Below are 22045 nucleotides of genomic sequence, written 5' to 3' on the forward strand. Positions count from 1 at the left end.
GAACAATTCACCCTGTTCAAAGTGATGTTCAATAATTTAGAACTTTTCTAGTTTGGTGAGGCCTGACAATGAGCTACATTTGCATTATACTATGCAGATATACCTAACAATGGCCGTAACCCCTACTACAGCCATCTAGTAGAGGATCCTTTTTGTGCTCCAACTTCCTGGTTGAGACTTGGCTGCTTACTGCACCTCACAGATATGCAGCCAGGCTTGTCTGTGAATGCGTTCTAAAATGCACTTTCTTGAAAACACAAAATCTTTAAAATGTCCCCCTTAGAAATGACACAACAAACCTGGTAAAATGATTGTGAAAAATATATAAGTTCAACCTGGTGTGCACATTGTGATGAACAAGATATGGCAACAGTTTATTCACATTAACTCAACATGATGTCACAAAAATAGAAAATTAGCTATAGCAACTATATTATTAATTTATAACAGCACAGTTGCAGTCCTCCAAAGTAGGTCGACATTACAGTGGAGATACATCCCCAGCAGTAAGCTCAATCATATATTCGATGTCCTTGCAAGGCCCTCTGATCCAGAGCAATAAACGCAGGTACAGCAGTGAGAATTTCAACTGCCAGTACTCCAACCTAGTAAGAAGAGAAAGCAGTAGTTATATATATATATATATATTTCACATCATCTGCCCTCAACACCTACGATCTAAAGGCATGCCTAGTTTTCTAAGTCCATGACAATGATTAGCAGTTTCATTCACAAGTCAAGTACTAGATTTGTTTTTGCTTTGTTTTGTTCTTGCCCACTGACAACCAGGGTAACTTAGCACTGCACTAGCCAGTAGTGAAACCCAATGCTGCTAAAATAACAACTCTGCCTAGGAGAGCCACTAATATGTGACACCTTTTCATTACCTACTGCTTGTAACAGGCAAATTCCGTTGCATGTGCCGCAACATGGCAGACAAAGAAGAGGTTTCTTGTGTGGCATGAGATCCGAAATTGGCAACTTGCATGCTATCTTGCAGGCCATGTTTTTCATGACCCTTTTCATTGTCTGCCACGTTGTGGCAGACAATGAAGACGTTACATTACAGACATTGGCTGGTGGGCATGGAAGTCAATGAAAAGGGGTCACCTGTTAATTAACTGACTGTAATCTAGAAACATTGGCAGAATTTATAGCACAAAAAGAGAAAAAGTTTATTATGCTAACACTTTGCATCAGCAAGGCAATTTCTTTTTCACAGCAACATACACATGCTGACATTGTAAATTTTCTTTCTTTTACAAATCTTATAGATAGCTGAAAACCTTGGTGCTTCATAAAATATCAAAAATTCCTGGCTGCTTAGAGGTGGAGAATGACTTAATGTGCACGCACCTGAGCCTCAACTCAAACACCATGCAATTCCACCAGTGGCGCAGTACGATCAGCAAGCTGGCATGTTCCAGATTCAAGGTCAGCCGCCGAGTAGCAATGCGAGCCATCAAAGTAAAGCGATCAACAGGATGCCCATGGTTTTTTGTGATCGAGCGCACAGTATTTATGTTCCTGAAAGTGTCACAGCAGTATTAAGTCAGAGAAGAGAAAGGTGCCCTCTGGAAATCTCACGTTTATAAAATGCTCTTTGCAGTTAACACACTAGAGCTGATGCCCCAGAAACAATGTTACATTTAATCCTTGCATTAGCTTAGAACTGCAATAACTTAGATTTACTAAAACATAATATCATGGCAGTCTAACAAATAAACCTCTAAGGATAGATGCAAGTTGGAAAATTGCACTTTTCGTGTTGTGTAAGTTTTTCATTGTAAAATTATGCCTTCTTCATGTTTTACTTTTGCTTGTTGCAAGACCAGAGAATAATTTCAATTAAAAGTTAGTAAAAAGAGCACCTAATAAACTTCTGGTAGCCTCTGAAACCGCCAATTTTTTCATGAGTGTCTGCAATTTGGGACACAGGTGCCAACTACCACTGTAACCGAGTCCAAGCAACCCAGATGACAGTATAACAAAATAATAAAGAAAAAAAGAATGGCTGGCCTTTCGATGTCATAATACCTTACATTACCTTCAAAGGTGTTTTGTTGTGTTGTGACATGAACAGGCTTTCGCAATTTGTGCAGTTGCTTGCATACTTAAAGATATCTTTATCATTAATAAAGTTTGTATATGCACTCTACAATGTGTCTCGAGCACGATCACACCTATCTACACCTGCAGCCTCTCATAGAGTGTCAAAAACAAAAAGGAAAACATTCTAGAAGAGCAGTTTGAAATATCAGCACTTAGAATATTTAATTTTTTAACAACTATATCTTATATTGACAAATTTCAGTAACTGAGGAATAAAATTAAACAGTCGCAGAGGAATCACTGAAAAGATAAGCAAATGAAAAAGTGTGCACAAAAAATAATAATAAATAAACTGAACATTGCAAATCTACATTCCATAAACCAAGCCATAAAGAAGCTACCTAAATGTAAAGCAGAAACAAAAATACCATCTATATATATATATATATATAAATGGTTTTCCGAGATGCACCTCCTCCAAATAAATGCATGCTAGACCCATGCCTGTCTCAGGTGGTTTCAGAACTATGATGTACAGCGATAAAACAAAGCACCATTCATAACTAGCAGAAAAACAAAAACAAAGACGACAGACCACCTAATAAAATAATAAGCAGCATCTATAAGCAAGAATAAACACCAAGCAAAACAAACAGACATACATTCAAAATTTCACTGACAGCATTACTTTAAAATCTGTGCTCACGAATGGAAGACCAGTTAGTGCTACCTGAATATGAGCAGCATGGGCCTAGGGAGGCTGCGAATGCAGTCCATGACCTCATCAAAGTGATTCTGCACCATGGTGCGCATGTAGGCCACGTCTTCACTGGACAGCTGATTGCGCAAGCGAAAGGTTTGTCGCTGCAGAGGTCGCTGCATCAGGATCTCGCAGAAGATGGGGTAATCTAAAGCAGAAAGATGCAACTAGCTCTGGAAGAGCGTGGTGCACATCCTAAGCATACACACAATGCCACCGACCGTCTCAGCTGATTGTGCATAAAGAACAAAATGCTCTGGCCAATTCTCCTTGCTTAATTAGGAGACAATCATCCAAGCAGTGTCAAGAGACTTGCTGCAATGGATGCTTCTACAATCCTACTGTCCATTCATAGTTCAAGTTTACAGTGGTCTTGCCACAAAGAGCAGAAAATTAAACACAGAACCATGGGCCTATAAACTGAGCTTTCCGATATGCCCAAAGGTTTATCTTTATGGTGCAATTACAAACAGCTTAGGCAAAGCTGCCCCTACTAAGGATGGGAAAGTTTATTACATACAACAGTTATCTGTACTGCTGGTACACACATTTTAAAAATAAAGCTCCAAAACGTCACTCACTCCCTAATATTTCCACAGGCTATGTACTCACTAACACTCATGTACACCCACACTCGTCAGCACTCAAACTTGCATCTACTTATGTATGCTATAGTATATATAGTATGCATGCTATAGTATGTCACTCCAATGAAATCAGCCTGGAGTGAATATGAGCCCATGTACTTGTGAGTGAATATGCCAACCTATGTCCTGAGCTATTAACAAAGTAATAAAACCCACATACAGCAATTAATAATGCCATATTATGAAATAATATCTGCATCCAGTTAATCATTATGCATGCTCCTAACAGCTTCTTCATTCAGGGTAAATGTTTACTCTTTTATGCTTATTTGCTACACTTTTCTCCGTACTCTAATTGAACATTTTGTCACTTTCAGAACACAAGATCAACTTTTCACCAATGGCTACTTCTTTCTTATCAAAAAAGGCAAGCAAAAATTAGAGCTGTTTGGTTCTGAACAGTGCCTGTCCTCAGCTCTGGATGACATAATCATCATAGTCACCAATTCTTTAGCAAAGTATAATGCAAAGAGCACATCTAAGTAAATATTGATGCACTAATTCTCAATATGAAGAACCTATCACAGCATTAATGAAACAAGTGCAATAGAAACTTACTGGCAACGCCCAACTCAAGAGAGTGTGTCTTCATTCCAATACAATCATTCATTATGATGGACTTCCACAATTGACAAAGAGAAAGTCTGTTTTCCTTAGAGATGCACTCATATAGCCCATGATCCAAAAGAACTATTCTTGCTTTTCCATCTTTTCCTTTCTCAACAAACACTGAAAGAAGATGGAAAAACACATGTAGTAACAAAATGAACACCTTTAGGATGAGCAAAAGAAAACTTAGTACTCTTCATCATGTAACTGACCATTGCCAGGATGTGGGTCTGCATGGACAAAGCCAGTGTGAAATATCTGCTCGGCAAATGCCGCCACCATCTTTTGGTCAACCTAAAAGAAATGGCAAAGGTAGAATAAGCTGATAATTTCAAATAACAGAAAGAAATAATAAATACATGCATAGAATGCAGCTAAATCTTCAGAAACATAGTGAAAACAAACATCTAATGAAAACAACGTAAATAGCATAAAAGCAAACAATTAACATAAACAGCAACTATATTAGTGAAAATGTAGTTTTCATTGCTGCAGTGAGCATACAATGAAGATGCCATAACACTACAAGTAAGCTTACATTTAGCCTGGTGTGCTGCCTCGTCTGCTTATCACTATCATGAACCACCGCAAGGCAACCACATCCCTAGCGTAAACCGAGCAGCCAACGCCTACATCACTGCCCGTCCCACGTTAAGCGCCACTACACCAGGCTGAATATGCTGTTCGCCAATACAGTAGAACCTCGTTCATACATTAAAAAAAAAAAAAACGCGAGAGAAATGTACTAAGCAGAAAAACTTACGATCCGAAGTAACTAAAAAAAATTGTCGACTCAACTATAGTTGACATCTACATAATGCGAAGCGTTGCACGGATCATTGCAACACGAGACGCGGACATATGTCGAGCTGGTGGTGCTCTGGCAGACCGAGACGCGTTTTGTTGTTTTCCTATTGTGTGGTGTTTAAAGAAGGCGGCGGGAAACCGAAATGAAATCGAGCTGGTGGGCGACAACGGATGCCACCTAAGCGAAACGTGATACCCACATCGCGCCGCCTGCAGCAGAGAACGGCGGTGCATTTGGATTATCGCCTACTAAAAGGGTGCAGTGCGCTAACAATGGCACTACGCACCACGCACTGTAAAAGAGATAGGTGAAGATGCTTATCACAATAGGTTTGACGGCGATAGCTGTGAATGTGGCGTGCGACGACCTGGGCGGAGGTTTTCTGGTACCGGAATGATAAACTGTGCGTGCCCTCGTTTTCACGTGAGGCGGGCAACTATACGCTGTTCTCAATCGCGTGTGCCTCGCGCCTTTCATGGTTTACATGGGATTTAACGGCCGGAAAACATATACGATTGCCGTCTGCAGCAGGGAACGGCGGCACGTTTCAGTTATCGCTTGTTAAAAGAGCGCTGCGCTTGCTTCTGACGGAACCATGCGCAGTGAAACAGATAGGCGAAGATGCTTATCGTAATAGGATTGGCAGCGATAGCTGTGAATGCCACGTGCGGCGACCCCGGAGAAAATTAGCTGGTACCAAAATGAGAAATTGAGTACGCGCCTTCGTTTTCACGTGAGACGGTCAGGCGGGTATTGCGGTGAAGCTGCGCAGCGGGCAGCTATATTCTGTTCACGATTGCGTGCGCCTCACGCATTTTCTTGTTTACATGGGATCTTGCGACCAGAAAAAGTATCATACGATCACAGTTCCGACAAATCGTGTTTTCCGGGAACGTATGAACCGGTCACGTCACAATCAGCGTGTATATCTCCGGCAAGGATAGTGCGAGCAAAAGCCGGTCAAGCGCTCCACTAATCTAAGCCTGTCGCTCGGTGCACTAGCTGATTAGTATTGCAGAAAAACCCAGGGCTTGCATACTGAAGAGCTTACAGTTTCGTTTTCTACGGGTACAACTCTTTGTTACCGATGTTTTATCAATAGTTTATGTTTGTTTAAGTTTGTTTTATCAGAACAGTGGTCTTGCATTTTGGCGAGTACACTTGATGACGTGCTGCTTCTGATATTCATAATTCACTTAATAAGAAAAATAAATACTATGTTTTTATCATTACTTTGCTTTGACAATTTTTGCATGTGAACCAAAACTGTTATGAACCATTAAGCATTACACATATTTTTTTTTTTTTTGTTCCAGAGCAGAACTGGAACAGAACATATTCAGTGGAACGAAACTAAAACCACAACGAAAAATATTTCGTTCCGACACCCTGTGTATGATCAACTGCTTCAGTTCAAGTAAAAAGACCTACTTCATTTGTAGTGATTTATCAAGCCTAAGTCTTTCTGGCAGATGTGAGAACCATTACCTTTCACAACACTAAAATGCAGAATACTGTTGGCGAAAAGGAAGCTTTATCAAACACAATTATACTGGCAAAGAAACTAAAGGAAAATAAAACATGGGCACTACTCACATCAGCAAGGTCAAGACCAAGCTTTTTAATTCCCTTGACATCACTTATCTTGACTCCATTCACAAAATCCATAGTGAGTACTCTCTGAAACACGGACGACAAAAGAAAAGCATATGTTCATGCCTTTGAGCAAATGAGAAAGAGGGGCATTGCTCACTGCAGCTGCACCTATCCTCACAAATAATGCTGTGTTAGGATACATGTTTTAGGATGCATGTGTAAGGATATTGAGAACTCAGCAAGTGTAAAAAGTGGGCGAGTACAAACAGCATCTTTGTCAAAAGTGTATCACGAGATGTGTGGACAAGACCAAAGGAGAGGACTGGTTTGAACAAAGTTCAATAGATAAGGCTGCACCCAATCTAACCTCCTCGCCCGGCCAGCCAGCACACATGGCTTGCCACTAAGCCACACATGTGGCTGGCATTCAGGAACTAAAAAATCTCCCCACTAAATATCCAGTGTGTTGGCAGAAACACGATGTCACCTGCACTTGTATACAGTGCCACAACTTGTTACAGAAATCTTGTGAGGTAATGATCAACATCGTAAGCCTGAGAGAAAACACACAATTATGAGTTAAGGAGTTCTACCTTGCATCATTATGCTGGAGTTATGCTGATCCTCTATAAGTACAATGTGGGAGAATGGCTTTGGTTCTATAAAGTCCTTTAGTCAAGGAAAGTTGATGCAGCAGAGACCACAACAAACGGAAGTGGCTTAAAGGGCCCCTCACCAGGCCACCATAGTACTTTTCAGTTATACACTGGAAGTTGTTGTGTGCCCTCTAGGAAGCGTTCTGCCGTAATAATTTTTCAAACTGGTTTATTAATAGCCAAGATAGAAACATTTCAGTGCCGCGAACCCATGATTTCAGGAGGCGAGGGCCACTGTCAAGAGAGACACTCTCTCCACTTGCCCCATCTAGCCTCTCCAAGCGAAATTCCTTCCCTGCATTCTCCCATACCAGAGCTCGAGGATCGCATGATGCATACGTCACGGGCCCCACCTTAACTTCATTTCCCCTCGCTTCTTTTGCCGCGCGGCATACTTATGTTCCGCTGGCAGAATTGTGCCCGAGCTGTTGCGCTTTTCTAATTTCGCGCAGCACACAATTTTGCATGCTGTGCACAAGAACACCTGACTAGCAGCATGGGTCAGTGCTACACAAATGCTGAGGCAGACACACGCGGTTCATAGAGCATGATCACACGCTGGAACATGGTAGAAAATGACATACTTTCGTTGTCTGTGCGTGCGACTGCACAATGTGGGAACAAGTAGACAAAAACAGAAGTACATCTCCCTTGGCGCGGTGCGATGTAAAACAAGAACATGCAGACATTCTGTTTGTGTGTTTTATTATTTCTCTAAACTTTAATTCGTTCTCGAAGCAACAGATTACACAAATAACAGATGTTGCCTTGAATATTTCTCGAAGTCACGTGTCACTACGAACGATGTCACAGCAGTGCAACGTACGTAGGTGCACTTGTGCAATATATGTCGACTCTCCAGCTGGGAGCACGGCGCCCATGAGGAGAAGGGCAAACGGCGTCTGGTTTGAAATTTCAGCTCTTTCCTCCGTGTGTAGCGATGTAATACAAAGCAGACATGATCGTTAGCATGCATTGTATGCACAGCGCTTGTCAGCTCAAGATGGCCAGACCTGGTGAGGGGCCCTTTAAGGAAGCTTGTTTTAAAAGATCCTTAGTGTCTTCAGGAACCCTTTGTATTGACCTAAACTACAAGGCTTTGCATGCAAGACTATCAGCAACTTCATTGAATCTGACAGCAACTTCACTGAATCCGACATCAACATGTGAAGGCAGTCATTGAAAAGCAACAGTGAATTTTAGGTTGCACAAACTCTCAACTGCACATTCATGAATGCTGAGTGAACTTATATGTTGGGAATCAATGTTGCAATTAACTGCAGGAGAGCCTTATTGACTAAAAGCAGAACAACAGGCTGCAACCAGCAAGGCCTCAGCTGTTCTGATGACAACGTTTTCATACACCATAGAAGCTGCAACACAGTCAAGTCCACGCAGCCCATCACATCCTAAAAGCAGCAATTCCAAATGTTGCTGCACTAGCTTCACTTCCCCTCTAAATGGAGCTGTTGGTCAGCAACTGAAGATGGCAACTGTGCACTGTGTCTGATCACAATAGCTTTCCTTTCCACAACAATATTTTCAACACAGAAACAAGCAGACAGAAGGTGCTTCTCATAGAAGATATTAATGCGAATTCGACAGTATTTACCTACTTTACTTGTCTTGCTCCAGTGAACTCCAGGAACTGAAACGTAGGGGAGGTGGGCGAGATCTCGGGCACAACGCTCCATGTTGCCAGCTTCATGCACAAAGTCCAACTCCTTTACCAAGCATGACCTAAGATACTGGGGGAAAAAAAGTTCGACATGAAAATGATTTCATTTCTTTGGTTTACACAATGCATGCTCGAGCAGTAGCTGGTGTTCATAATTAATGTAGAGAAGTCATAAGTAGGGATGTTTAAACAGTGAAATTTCCAAATCGAACCACACATAAATATTCAAGAAAAACCACCTCTGAACATCGGATCGAATAGCAAATATTTTCTCATTTCTAAATGAAGTGAAATCAGAAGTGTGAGCAGAGTCTGTTTGGTAAATACAAATGAGGCTCATTTACACTACTTGATTGACACACGTAATGCCATTCAAAACTGAACGACTGGTCAAATGAGGAGCATAGAAATGAGAAAATTACTTTCAGTTGTCTGGTAAACCTTGACAAGGACAGTAATGAAACAAGGAAACAGCACATACTGCTGTGTTTTGGAAGGAGAGAAGTGTGATATTACTGCACTTCACACTGTTTAAATGGGATGCAAGCATGGCAAGACTGGCAAGATGATGAATTGCTTTGACTAAGTTGAGACTACAAATATGTATATAAGCTGCTAAAAGCAGGGATTTCTTATTGAATGATTGTATATTATTGAGGAGTCTCCCTCGAGTCTTGCTGACCTTAATATTCGAAAGGAAACAAATATTAAACAATTTTCAATAGTGAATTGATAAATCAAACACAATTAAAATAGCAAAGACCATTTGATTAATATTTAGAATTCCAAATATTTGCACATCCCCAGTCATAAGTGAATTTCCTGGTCAGTATAATATAGGATAATCCCGTACTGTAGCTATGTATATAGAAGAAGATGACGACTGCTCCCAAATATGCAAGCGGAAAATAAGCTTAATGCGAATGTCACAAATGTATTTTTTTTTCTTTCAAGATGTCATGAAAACAAGGTGCTTTGCACATGTTCAGGATGCCTTTAGTACTATGATTCACTATTTCTTAAGGATTAACAGGCATGGCAACATACTCAATGTGTTGCGCATACACAAGAATTTATAAGAAAGAACAAATTTTCTTTGGAAGCCATTTAGCAATTATCAATGATTATGACTTGCTACCATTCAAGACATGAGTCATAATGCAAACCTCCCCACCTGGCCAAGGCAGACAAAAGAGCGAAAAAAAGGAGGAGAAGTACAGCAGAATGAACAAAGAGGAAAACTAGTGTAAGTTACGATCAACTCTCATGATTATAAGAAATTTTACATACGCAGAACAAACTGATACTGTGACCTCGACCTCAGGAAATTCAGTGCCATAACTCATCTACATCATTTTTTTTAGCATATACATATACAACTGGCTGCATACAGAGAGATTCATATTTCGTTTTGTGTGCAGTCTCCTAAAAAAATTACAGCACTTGTTTCAAATAAATGCATCTCAGTGTGAACTGCATTGAGTTTCATAAAAAAATTACTAGAGGGAACTCTGATCATTATTATTATTATTATTATTATTATTATTATTATTATTATTATTATTATTATTATTATTATTATTCAAGTACCCTAAAGGCCCATATGGGCATTATATAAGGGTGTTACAATAAATCAGTGATAGTTACAGTACACACATTTAAACAGATAATGCATGTTAAGATAGAAACAAGAACACAAGCAGAAATAACACGGAAGAAAAACAAAAACTGTAAGAGCACTACGACGACACATCCTAAACGTTGAAGATACTTATGGCATAAAAATCAGTTTTACACAAAATCAATGTTACTTGGTTACTTCATACCAGGTAAATGCTTGCTAAAAGAGGTACACATACCAGCATATACTGCATGTAACAATGAAAGAAGAACACAACAAGAAAAAATCTTATGCAGTACAAGAAACTCAGTGCTAACTTAAGAAAAAGCCATTTCTGCAAGGAACAACAAAATATGGTAAGGGAAAAAAAATAACAAAAAGAGCACAAGAACACACTGTTGCCTTGAACGAATGAGCAAGAGAATCCTACGTGAGTATGTTAAAATAGTTTTAGTTTTGCTAGGAAATCATCATGACTTAGAGCGGATACGATTTCATTTGGTAACATATTCCAGTGATATGTCACAAGAAAGAAGGGTGAGTGACTCAAGAAGTTAGTTCGTGCAAGAACGGGCTGCCCTTTAACGGGATTAATAAAGGGAAAAATCAAACATCCACCCAATCATAGCAACTGCTACAATGGAAACCCGTATGGGTTCCTTGAAAGAAAAGCCTCTCAGTTGAAGAAGAATTTGTCCTGGTCCGGGACTCGAACCCAGGACCACCGCCTTTCCGGGGCAACCACTCTACCATTTGAGCTAACCAGGAGGCTAGCGGATGGCAGGGCAATGTTGAATTTGTCAACAACTCAAAGCAAAGGCAAGAGTTTGACATAATAGTTCTGCGGAAACCCGCAAAGTGGAGAGAAGTAGTTAATAAAGGGAAAAATTAGACATCCACCCAATCGTTGCAATTGCTACAATGGAAACCCACACAGGTTTCTAGAAAGAAAAGTCTCTCAGTTGAAGAAAAATTCGTCCTGGTTCAGGATTAGAACCCAGGACCACCGCCTTTCCTAGGCAGCTGCTCTACTATCTGAGCTAACCAGGCGGCTGGCTAGCAGATGGCAGGGCGAAGTCGAATTTGTCAACAACTTGAAGGAAATGCAAGAGTTTGACGTAATAGTTTTGCCGAAACCCGCAAAGTGGAAAGAAGTAATTAATAAAGGGAATTTTTCTTCAACTGAAAGGTTTTTCTTGCAAGGAACCCGTATGGGTTTCCACTGTAGCAATTGCTACGATTGGGTGGATGTCTGATTTTTTTTCCCTTTATTATTTACTTCTCTCCAACTTGCGGGTTTCCGCAGAACTATTATGTCAAACTTTAAAAGGATAATCAAGGTGGGGGAAGATACAATGGGGGGGCCTGATGTGGCATGCACTGAAAGACAACCTGTAGAGATAAAGCTCGTGAAAATGGGAAAGAAGTCCTATCAGTCTCCAATTTTCTAGAGAGGGGAGATTTAGAGATCTTTTAATGTTAGTGATGCTAGAAGTTCGTGAGTAACTTTTTGTAATGAAGCGGGCTGCTTTGTTTAGGATTGACTCGAGTTTGTCTATGAAGTACGCCTGATGCAGCTTCCAAATAAAAGATGCGCACTCCATTTTAGAACGAACCAGTGTCGTATAGGCTACACAATAATTGAGTGGATTTGTTTACCGAGTAAAGGTTACACCTAATCTAGCCAAGGGTTTTCATGTGCTACTAGTAATCGCTTCAATGTGTTGATTCCGCGAAACGTTGGAAGATAAATGAATTCCCAAGTATTTTATTGTGTGTGCATGTGCAATACTAATGCCGTTCATAAAGTAATGTGTAAGCCTCAGGTTAGTGCTGCGATTGTTTGGCTATCATGGTAATGATTGGTAGCACATGAAAGTGTTTGACCTTTATGCTTGTGGCTTCGAATGTTCTTGTGGCATAACTTACTAAATCTTATCTTTCTAAATTTCGAAGCAATCATGGTTTTTTAAACACAACAAGGCAATAAATGCTACCCACAATCATAATCATAGCAAATTGTTGCATTCATAATGCAATATTTTACTGAAACTTGTCCATTTGCAAATTCGAAGACTTGTTTCAAGCCAGAGCAACGAAGTTCAGGCCAATCCATGTACTACACATCATTCCCAGGCTGGCTGAACTTGCATGTTTGCAGCTCTCGTAGACGCTAGAGCCAGATTTTCCTCTGGTAATTTTTGTAGAAAGCTCTTTGGGGACTGTAATAGATTAACTTTGCGAGATGTGACGTTTTCGGCTGTTGTCCAGCATGCTTTGAAGCAAGTGCTTAATGGAAGGACGTCACACTTTTGTCTAGCACATTCAGGCATTGTGTTAAGAAAAAAGAAAATGGTCTTTTTGAGCAGCTGCCAATTCAGATAAGGAGTACTTGTGCAAAGGGACAGCATAATGAACAAGCAAATCACAGTCGTAGCCCAACTCCTATTAATCCAGTGGCTTCTGTTATTGCATGCCTTCTTTGCCCAAAGTACACTGTGCTACAAAGCACCTGATAGAAGTCTGTCCTTTTCTACACAGCTGGTAGCTATGAGGCAGTATGACGTTGAAACATATAAGCATAAGCTTCCAACCACAATGTCATACTTACATCAAGGATCCAAGCAAAGTTGAAATCAGGGTGCATCCAGCTGACGATATTCACCAAGATGCCAATACCGTGCAGGTCTCCACTAAATCGTTGCTGTAAATCAATGTACTGCACCTGCAAAGGCAAAAGAAAACTAATTGTACAGTGAAGCTGTTGGGGAGTTCTACAATGGTTTGTGCACAACAGCAGTGAAAACCGGCAGCAGTGTGCAGCGACATGGTCCGTATCAAATGTCAATCAAAGAACAGCAAGCAACGCAGCAGCCTGTTTTGGAGCCACAAAGTAGCTGTATGTACAGCCGGATCCTGGCATCAGTGATGAGCTATCACTAAGAACAAAAAACACACAGCTCTACCAGGCTGCTGGAAAGCACAGGTGGATACCTGCATCTGTAGAGCTGGCACAACATACAGGAAAATGCATCGAATATAACAGAGAGTATAGAAGTGCTAATCTTGTATATAGTGAAGTGTTTGAAAAGGCTCGTGCACAGCAAAGCAATTTTATAGTATATATAGTAACGCATTTACCAAATCTTGGGTAGATTTCGGGCAGTGACAATAAAGACCTGCAAGACTCCCTATCGGGTGTGAGAACTCCCTTACACAGCTTTGCTGTCTACGAAGTATTAGTCGCGTGAATTGGCATACATCTGCAATGTTTTTCTTAGTACATCATTCAAGAACTGGAATGTGATACCTGGACAACAGCCCTGTATACTATTTGAAATTGCTTCTCACTCCTCCTTTTTAAGAAAGTAACTATCCCATTCAGCTGCCTGTACATCACTTTATTAGGAATGAAAGCAATAAACAAGGTTGGAATTCGGATGAATTTCTTCCCAAAATATTCAATATAAAATCTAGTATGTAATCTGAACCTGGCAACGTTTAACGTTAGAACGCTATCTAGTGAGGCGAGTCTAGCAGTATTATTGGAGGAATTAGAGGGTAGTAAATGGGATATAATAGGGCTCAGTGAGGTTAGGAGGACAAAAGAAGCATATACAGTGCTAAAAAGCGGGCATGTACTGTGTTACCGGGGCTTAGCGGAGAGACGAGAACTAGGAGTCGGATTCCTGATTAATAAGGAAATAGCTGGTAACATACAGGAATTCTATAGCATTAACGAGAGGGTGGCAGGTCTTGTTGTGAAACTTAATAAGAGGTACAAATTGAAGGTGGTACAAGTCTATGCCCCTACATGCAGTCATGATGACCAGGAAGTCGAAAGCTTTTATGAAGACGTGGAATCGGCGATGGGTAAAGTCAAAACAAAATACACTATACTGATGGGCGACTTCAATGCCAGGGTAGGCAAGAAGCAGGCTGGAGACAAGTCAGTGGGGGAATATGGCATAGGCTCTAGGAATAGCAGAGGAGAATTATTAGTAGAGTTTGCAGAACAGAATAATATGCGGATAATGAACACCTTTTTCCGCAAGCGGGTTAGTCGAAAGTGGACGTGGAGGAGCCCGAATGGTGAGACTAGAAATGAAATCGACTTCATACTCTGCGCGAACCCTGGCATCATACAAGATGTAGACGTACTCGGCAAGGTACGCTGCAGTGACCATAGGATGGTAAGAACTCGAATTAGCCTAGACTTGAGGAGGGAACGGAAGAAACTGGTACACAAGAAGCCAATCAATGAATTAGCGGTAAGAGGGAAACTAGAGGAATTCCGGATCAAGCTACAGAACAGGTATTTGGCTTTAACTCAGGAAGAGGACCTTAGTGTTGAAGCAATGAACGACTATCTCATGGGAACCATTAAGGAGTGCGCAATAGAAGTCGGTGGTAACTCCGTTAGACAGGAAACCAGTAAGCTATCGCAGGAGACGAAAGATCTGATCAAGAAACGCCAATGTATGAAAGCCTCTAACCCTACAGCTAGAATAGAACTGGCAGAACTTTCTAAGTTAATCAACAAGCGTAAGACAGCGGACATCAGGAACTATAATATGGATAGAATTGAACAGGCTCTCAGGAACGGAGGAAGCCTAAAAACAGTGAAGAAGAAACTAGGAATAGGCAAGAATCAGATGTGTGCGTTAAGAGACAAAGCCGGCAATATCGTTACTAATATGGATGAGATAGTTCAAGTGGCTGAGGAGTTCTATAGAGATTTATACAGTACCAGTGGCACCCACGACGATAGTGGAAGAGAGAATAGCCTAGAGGAATTAGAAATCCCACAGGTAACGCCAGAAGAAGTAAAGAAAGCCTTAGGAGCTATGCAAAGGGGGAAGGCAGCCGGGGAGGATCAGGTAACAGCAGATTTGTTGAAGGATGGTGGTCAGATTGTTCTAGAGAAACTGGCCACCCTGTATACGCAATGCCTCATAACCTCGAGCGTACCGGAATCTTGGAAGAACGCTAACATAATCCTAATCCATAAGAAAGGGGACGCCAAAGACTTGAAAAATTATAGACCGATCAGCTTACTGTCCGTTGCCTACAAAGTATTTACTAAGGTAATCGCAAATAGAATCAGGAACACCTTAGACTTCTGTCAACCAAAGGACCAGGCAGGATTCCGTAAAGGCTACTCAACAATAGACCATATTCACACTATCAATCAAGTGATAGAGAAATGTGCAGAATATAACCAACCGTTATATATAGCTTTCATTGATTACGAGAAAGCGTTTGATTCAGTCGAAACCTCAGCAGTCATGGAGGCATTACGGAATCAGGGTGTAGATGAGCCATATGTAAAGATACTGGAAGATATCTATAGCGGCTCCACAGCCACCGTAGTCCTCCACAAAGAAAGCAACAAAATCCCTATAAAGAAAGGCGTCAGACAGGGAGATACGATATCTCCAATGCTATTCACAGCATGTTTACAGGAGGTATTCAGAGGCCTGGAGTGGGAAGAATTGGGGATAAAAGTTGATGGAGAATACCTTAGCAACTTGCGATTCGCTGATGATATTGCCTTGCTTAGTAACTCAGGAGACCAATTGCAATGCATGCTCACTGACCTGGAGAGGCAAAGCAGAAGGGTGGGTCTGAAAATTAATCTGCAGAAAACTAAAGTAATGTTTAACAGGCTCGGAAGAGAACAGCAGTTTACGATAGGTAGCGAAGCACTGGAAGGGGTAAGGGACTACATCTACTTAGGGCAGGTAGTGACCACGGATCCGGATCATGAGACTGAAATAACCAGAAGAATAAGAATGGGCTGGGGTGCGTTTGGCAGGCATTCTCAAATCATGAACAGCAGGTTGCCACTATCCCTCAAAAGGAAAGTGTATAACAGCTGTGTGTTACCAGTGCTCACATATGGGGCAGAAACCTGGAGACTTACGAAAAGGGTTCTGCTGAAATTGAGGACGACGCAACGAGCTATGGAAAGAAGAATGATGGGTGTGACGTTAAGGGATAAGAAAAGAGCAGATTGGGTGAGGGAACAAACGCGGGTAAACGACATCTTAGTTGAAATCAAGAAAAAGAAATGGGCATGGGCCGGACATGTAATGAGGAGGGAAGATAACCGATGGTCACTAAGGGTTACGGACTGGATTCCAAGGGAAGGGATGCGTAGCAGGGGGCGGCAGAAAGTTAGGTGGGCGGATGACATTAAGACGTTTGCAGGGACAACATGGCCACAATTAGTACATGACCGGGGTAGTTGGAGAAGTATGGGAGAGGCCTTTGCCCTGCAGTGGGCGTAACTAGGCTGATGATGATGATGATGATGATGATGATGATGATGATGATGATGATGATGTTAAATTCAAATGTGAAATTATCTACAGAAAATTAAATATGAGCTAACACATAAACAAAAAGAGTCATTACTTTTACAGCAACATCTTTTCCTTCGGTAGTCTTTGCCTTGAAAACTTGAGCTAGGCTGGCAGCTGCAATCGGTGTGCGGTTGAACTCTTTGAACATTTCTTCAGGCAAGCAACCAAAGTCCTCCCTAAACAGCTCACTGATCTGAAAACATGAAATAAATTATAGTTACATCCCGTTAACACACAAAGGGGAACTAATATTTACACTGCTCTGCATAGGCTGCAGAAGAAAGTAGTAACCACTATTTTCAAGTCACATAGCTATTATCATGAAATAGTATTACCAAACAGACTTTCAGGCAACTGGCAAGAAAACATTTAAAGGACTGCAACTTAATCTTAATTTGAAGTTATTTGCAGACCAATGAAAGCAGGTACCAAGGATGCACTTACTATAGCTACAAACACTATGTATGATAGAAAGCAATGTATGAAAAAGGCATAATGCCTTTCAAACAATCCATTCTCTGTTTGCTATTAATATTACAGCCGATATTTGTGTACTAAATTGGCATCAGTAACTTGCCTGAAATTACGTACTATCTCAGGAATGCTTCACATAAATCATTCTCATTGATGCAATTTACCACATAAACAGCAGGGCAGGACATAATATTTACACATTCAAGGAGCTACATACACACACGGACTGGACGCAACATCAATTTTCACAAGACTATTTTTCTAAGACTTGCATGGTAACAGAGAGACAGTAATCACCATTAAGAATACTGCAAGAATTGCCACACATGTTAGAAATGATGACCAAAATTAGCCTTGCCTTCTTGCCATTATCATTTGTTTTTTTTCTTGAGTAACTTTTGGCTGGTGCTTGGGTTAAACTAGGTGGTACTTGAAAACAATATGCCAGCACTTAGATTAAACTCCTTGGCTGAGCTCTGCTGCAACTTAGATTAAATAATTTGCACTGGGACTAAATAGTGCAGCGCAGAGATGATTTCTTTGGCATATGGATTAAAACGAGCAAGAAAACCTGTAGTACCACGGAAACCAAGTATGCAGCCTAGAGATGTGAAAGTGCAGGGCAAAGTGTTAGTACACAGTGTATTCCAGAGAAGGTTGTTAAGTGATCATTAAATGCAGCACAACAGAAAATACGATAATTTTTTTACATTGTGTCAGTCATGGCAGCAGACATTAGCTTCAATGCAATAATTACTGGTAACTTGAATAATTAACTAAACTTGAACATTAACTAAACTCAATAATTAACCATATTAATGGGAATGTTCTACTTGGAAATTTGAAGCCGGCCAGTACACAAAATGTAACCATTTGCTAGAAATCCTATGGATAGTGTCAGTTTTAAGAAATACATATTCAATATGTACGACAAAATACGCCGTTTTTTTGGTTCATATTTTTCGGTGCTTCATTTCCTCGCACATCAGAAAAACTTTAGCTGCAACAAAAATGTATCCTTTGGTAAAACAGAACAAGTTAAAATGCTACATTATGCTACATGTGCACAGAAGGAATGTGAAACCTTTCCAACACATCAGGCAATTTATCATTACATGCATTCTTTAGGGTGAATTGTGGTGGCAAAGGTTTGCCTGCGTCGTTCTACCAAATATAAAATTTTTTACATTTGAGTGCTTTTGCAGCATCACGACCAACCTGGTAATGCATTTTATAGAATGCTTAATATGAGGCAATAAAACTGAACTGAAAACTGAACTAAGGAAAGGTATTCATTCCAGTACACCAGCTATCATTTCATAAGTAGTTTCAATGTGCATAAAATAAAGTGAATTTAGAAAAAGCAACACATTTCAAACCTTTTCAAACAAAATGAGCTGCATGCAGATCAACAGTTGGTGGCAGAATTCACCTCATCTTTGCTGCGCACCAATGCATGGTCATGAAGCACTTCTAAGGTGTCAAGGTATTCTCGTGGCAAAAGGTGATTGAGAGCAACCAGACTTTGTCCGAGCTTGATGTATAGGCCACCATTCTCAAGGCAACCCTTGAGAATTCTCTCAGCATTGCGCTGGTGACAGCGCTTCATCATGGCCTTGTAATCCTCAGTTCCCTGCAACGTCAATGCAGGCCATTGTAAATGCTGTTTAAATCACCACCCTAACTCACCTCATTGACAAGTGAATCATTGGAAAACTATACATTGCACTGCATGCACTACTGTACCCAAGTCACAAAAGTTTCATCTAAGCGAAGTACAGAAGTACCACCAACAATAATTACTAATTACCCAATATATCTCTGCATAGTCCTCGCATTAAAATAGTGCTTCAGGCTTTGAATTTCATCTCTTCCCATTTGGTCCGAAACAGTAACATGCACTGGAACTGTGATACCTATATCTTTGTTAACAGAATCGTGACTTCTGCCACAAACTACACTGAGAATATTTTCAACTGTCTGTTCAGAGAAGGTAATGAGAGCATCATCTGGGTTCTCTAATTCCTGATTTTGTGAATGAAGCATTAGTGGCAAGCAGCCTGTAAGCTAGGCACTACCACATTTGTTGCCCTTTCTCCTCAGGGATTATTACCATGCATAGCAAATTTCTCATGCTGAAAACATCATTGCATCTTCAACTTCTTTAACTTGCACTAACTTTCGCACAACTGCTATATGGATTAGGTTTCCTTTACTCTATATATTATCATCATTTCACATGTTTCTCTGACTTTTCTTGTTTCATACGCCATTGAGGTAGATGTTAGTTTCAGACAAAGTTTCATTTAGACAGTGTGCACAAAATGATGGGTTTCGTTTAACCAAAGTTTGTTAAGATTGAGCCTATGAGTGGCCAACCAAAGTTAATACTGTCATTCTGTTTATCTGGTATATCCATTTAAGCGAGTTTCGTTTATCCAGAGCCCACTGTATGTGACTTTACACAGGACCAACTATAAGTTGCATTCAATAAAGCTGCTCTTCAGCAAACATATATATATATATATATATATATATATATATATATATATATATATATATATATATATATATATATATATATATATATATATATATCAAGCTACTATGCCAACGAAGATGAGAGTGAAAAAAAAAACACAAAAGACGCACACCTCATGAACACTACAGAGTAATGTTACTGCTTACTTACCTCAGTATATCCCATTGCACTGTAGGAGTAGTCGCAAGATATTGTAAGACCAATTTTTAATGTCCTAGGATGAGAGAAACAGGATGAGAGAAACCAAATTTCAGTATTCACAGTAGATTGCCAAGATGGAAAGAATCTGGGTAAGAAGCTAATCGATTACTCTGAGCAATGCTGCTTACTTTGCAAATCTGACAAGTCCTCCAAGAGAGGTCCGAACAAAGCGTTTGTCAGGGGTACTCAGGGTTTGGTACCATAAAAGGGGGGCCGAGACGGCAACTCCAATAAACGCAAGAACGTAGGGACTGCGTTGGCTTTTGACTTTTGGAGCCGCAACTTTTAATGACCGTGCACCAACGCCATTTAAAGAAAACCTTACTGTTGTGCAACAAAAGCACCGCCTCGCCACCTGCAAAGGTCAATAATTACGCCACATCACAAAAAGCGAAATTCATATATTCAGCTGTTGGCGGAAACGAATGGCGACACCCACGCAGCAAGGCGAGCATGCGTGCATCCTCAATGTATGTAGCACTGCAATGAAAGCGATGCAAGAAGAAAGCGGAGCGATGCAAGAAGCGGAGTGGAAATTAACCTACGTGCGCATGTGTGAAAAAGCTCGTGTGGGTGTTTTGCAGTCCCACATACAGAATCAAAACAATACATAGTTAAAACATTATTTACAATACAATTTGAGGCTGGTCGCTCATACAAATAACGTCCAAGAAACAAGGACGACAGCCACACAGACCACCACTGACAATGTCTTAACTAATGGAATTGTAATTATGTTCATATTAATATTCTTTTCGACAGCCAAGAAAAAAAGAAGCTACTCTGCACAGGCTCGGCTTCTGTGAAAATGAATGCCGAAATGGAAAGCAGGAAATGCCAAGTAAAGTAACAGTCCACAAGATTTACTGTCACATTGTTGTTGTACTGTCTCAATATTGAAGCGTAATGCTCACTTTTAGCATAGAGTACATCATTTTCTAAACAAATCAACAAGTTAGAAAGGATTAAAAACACTCGGTATTGCGAAGCTTTCAGCGAACCATGCAGCGAACGCACTGGTCGGATTGGCTACGATTATGACTAGCTACAGCTTCAACGCTGCTTGGCTCGCTATCGAGAACATGAAACCGAAACTAATCAATGCGCATACGCATAACAAATCCAGTATTTTCTGCTCAACTCATTAGAACATTAAGCCGCAAAAAGATTAATTAATTGTTTTTATGTTTCCAAATCGAAATTTTCGGAAACTCCTAGACTGTGAGAGACGCTTCCGGTCTATGAGAGACGCAGCAGTGGAGGGTTCCAGATTAATTTTGACCACCTGCATGGTGTTCACAAGGTTTGTCACTCAACCCGTTAGAACGCAGCAATGCTGCGGCCGCCGCGACTTGGGATCGCACCCACAACCTCGTGCTCAGCAGCAAAACCGCGTAGCCACTGAGCCAACTCTACGGGTAGAACTACAAAACATATGACGGAGTATTATTTATTTTCTATCCAACTGCACTATTATGCAGAATCTATATCAGCTAGCTAGGTCATCTGTGGCCTGACAAGGTAGCATAATAAAAGAACACGTTTTAACATACAGAAATTGGGCGCTGTACATGCACCTAGAAATAATACTGTTTAGTAAAAACATCACACCATCGTGACATATGTCAGTTCGCGAGACAAGTTATGGGTGAAGAAAAAAAAGTGACGTTTAGAATAAAAAGGTCTTATCACCTTATCAGTGTGGCTAATACCCCTTGTGTGCACATGTGTCATACGCGTTGAAGTAATGCCGTAATTGTATCCTTTGTATTGTCAGTCAAAATTACGAATTCCCTCTTCGAGAAGGCCTTAGCTCTGTTGTTCAGTATATTTTAGGCCGTGGAAAATATAGCGATTTGCCGGAATAAAGTTTGCGCACACGGTGCAAAAAAAAAAAAAAAAAAAGGACCTGAACAGGCCCGACAAGAAGTGCGCGCTTTTGCTGTGGCTCGCGCGAATGCCACATGAAGGTTGCAATGAAAACGAAGACAGCAGTCGGGTAAACGGCCATGGTGAGTACGCCTCTACCGTTT

The 22045-nt window shown here is 40.6% G+C and overlaps 1 protein-coding gene across 4 annotated transcripts; it reads right to left on the minus strand.

Annotated features, from left to right (window-relative positions):
* Positions 1-353: 353 nt before the first annotated feature.
* Positions 354-21063, minus strand: Adck5 (aarF domain containing kinase 5). 4 transcript variants are annotated; one of them, XM_075673451.1, is made up of 13 exons: positions 20927-21063; positions 20141-20367; positions 19962-20025; positions 18702-18902; positions 16848-16988; positions 13039-13152; positions 8745-8876; positions 6473-6556; positions 4281-4362; positions 4018-4188; positions 2783-2960; positions 1357-1527; positions 354-605 (listed from the first exon to the last, which is right to left on the minus strand). In XM_075673451.1, exons 1-13 carry the CDS (start codon positions 20945-20947, stop codon positions 482-484), a joined length of 1710 nt encoding a protein of 569 aa, XP_075529566.1. In that variant the 5' UTR covers positions 20948-21063; the 3' UTR covers positions 354-481. The 4 variants fall into 4 exon arrangements, 3 of the variants coding, with proteins under 3 accessions (XP_075529566.1, XP_075529567.1, XP_075529568.1); XM_075673452.1 differs by lacking the exon at positions 20141-20367 and having other exon boundaries at positions 20927-21036; XR_012823806.1 differs by lacking the exon at positions 354-605 and having other exon boundaries at positions 1392-1527; positions 2783-2985.
* Between the last annotated feature and the right edge of the window lie 982 nt (positions 21064-22045).

This window comes from Dermacentor variabilis, chromosome 1 (assembly GCF_050947875.1).
Source record: "Dermacentor variabilis isolate Ectoservices chromosome 1, ASM5094787v1, whole genome shotgun sequence".
NCBI lineage: Eukaryota > Metazoa > Arthropoda > Arachnida > Ixodida > Ixodidae > Dermacentor > Dermacentor variabilis.

Excerpts from the sequence above, each read along its gene's own strand:
- Adck5 (XM_075673451.1), bottom strand. The coding sequence starts at position 20,947 with ATGATGTACTCTATGCTAAAA. Across the intron at positions 20,026-20,140 it reads GGACTTGTCAGATTTGCAAA|GACATTAAAAATTGGTCTTA; the intron begins GTAAGCAGCATT and ends CTCTCATCCTAG. Across the intron at positions 18,903-19,961 it reads GTGCAATGGGATATACTGAG|GGAACTGAGGATTACAAGGC; the intron begins GTAAGTAAGCAG and ends TTGACGTTGCAG.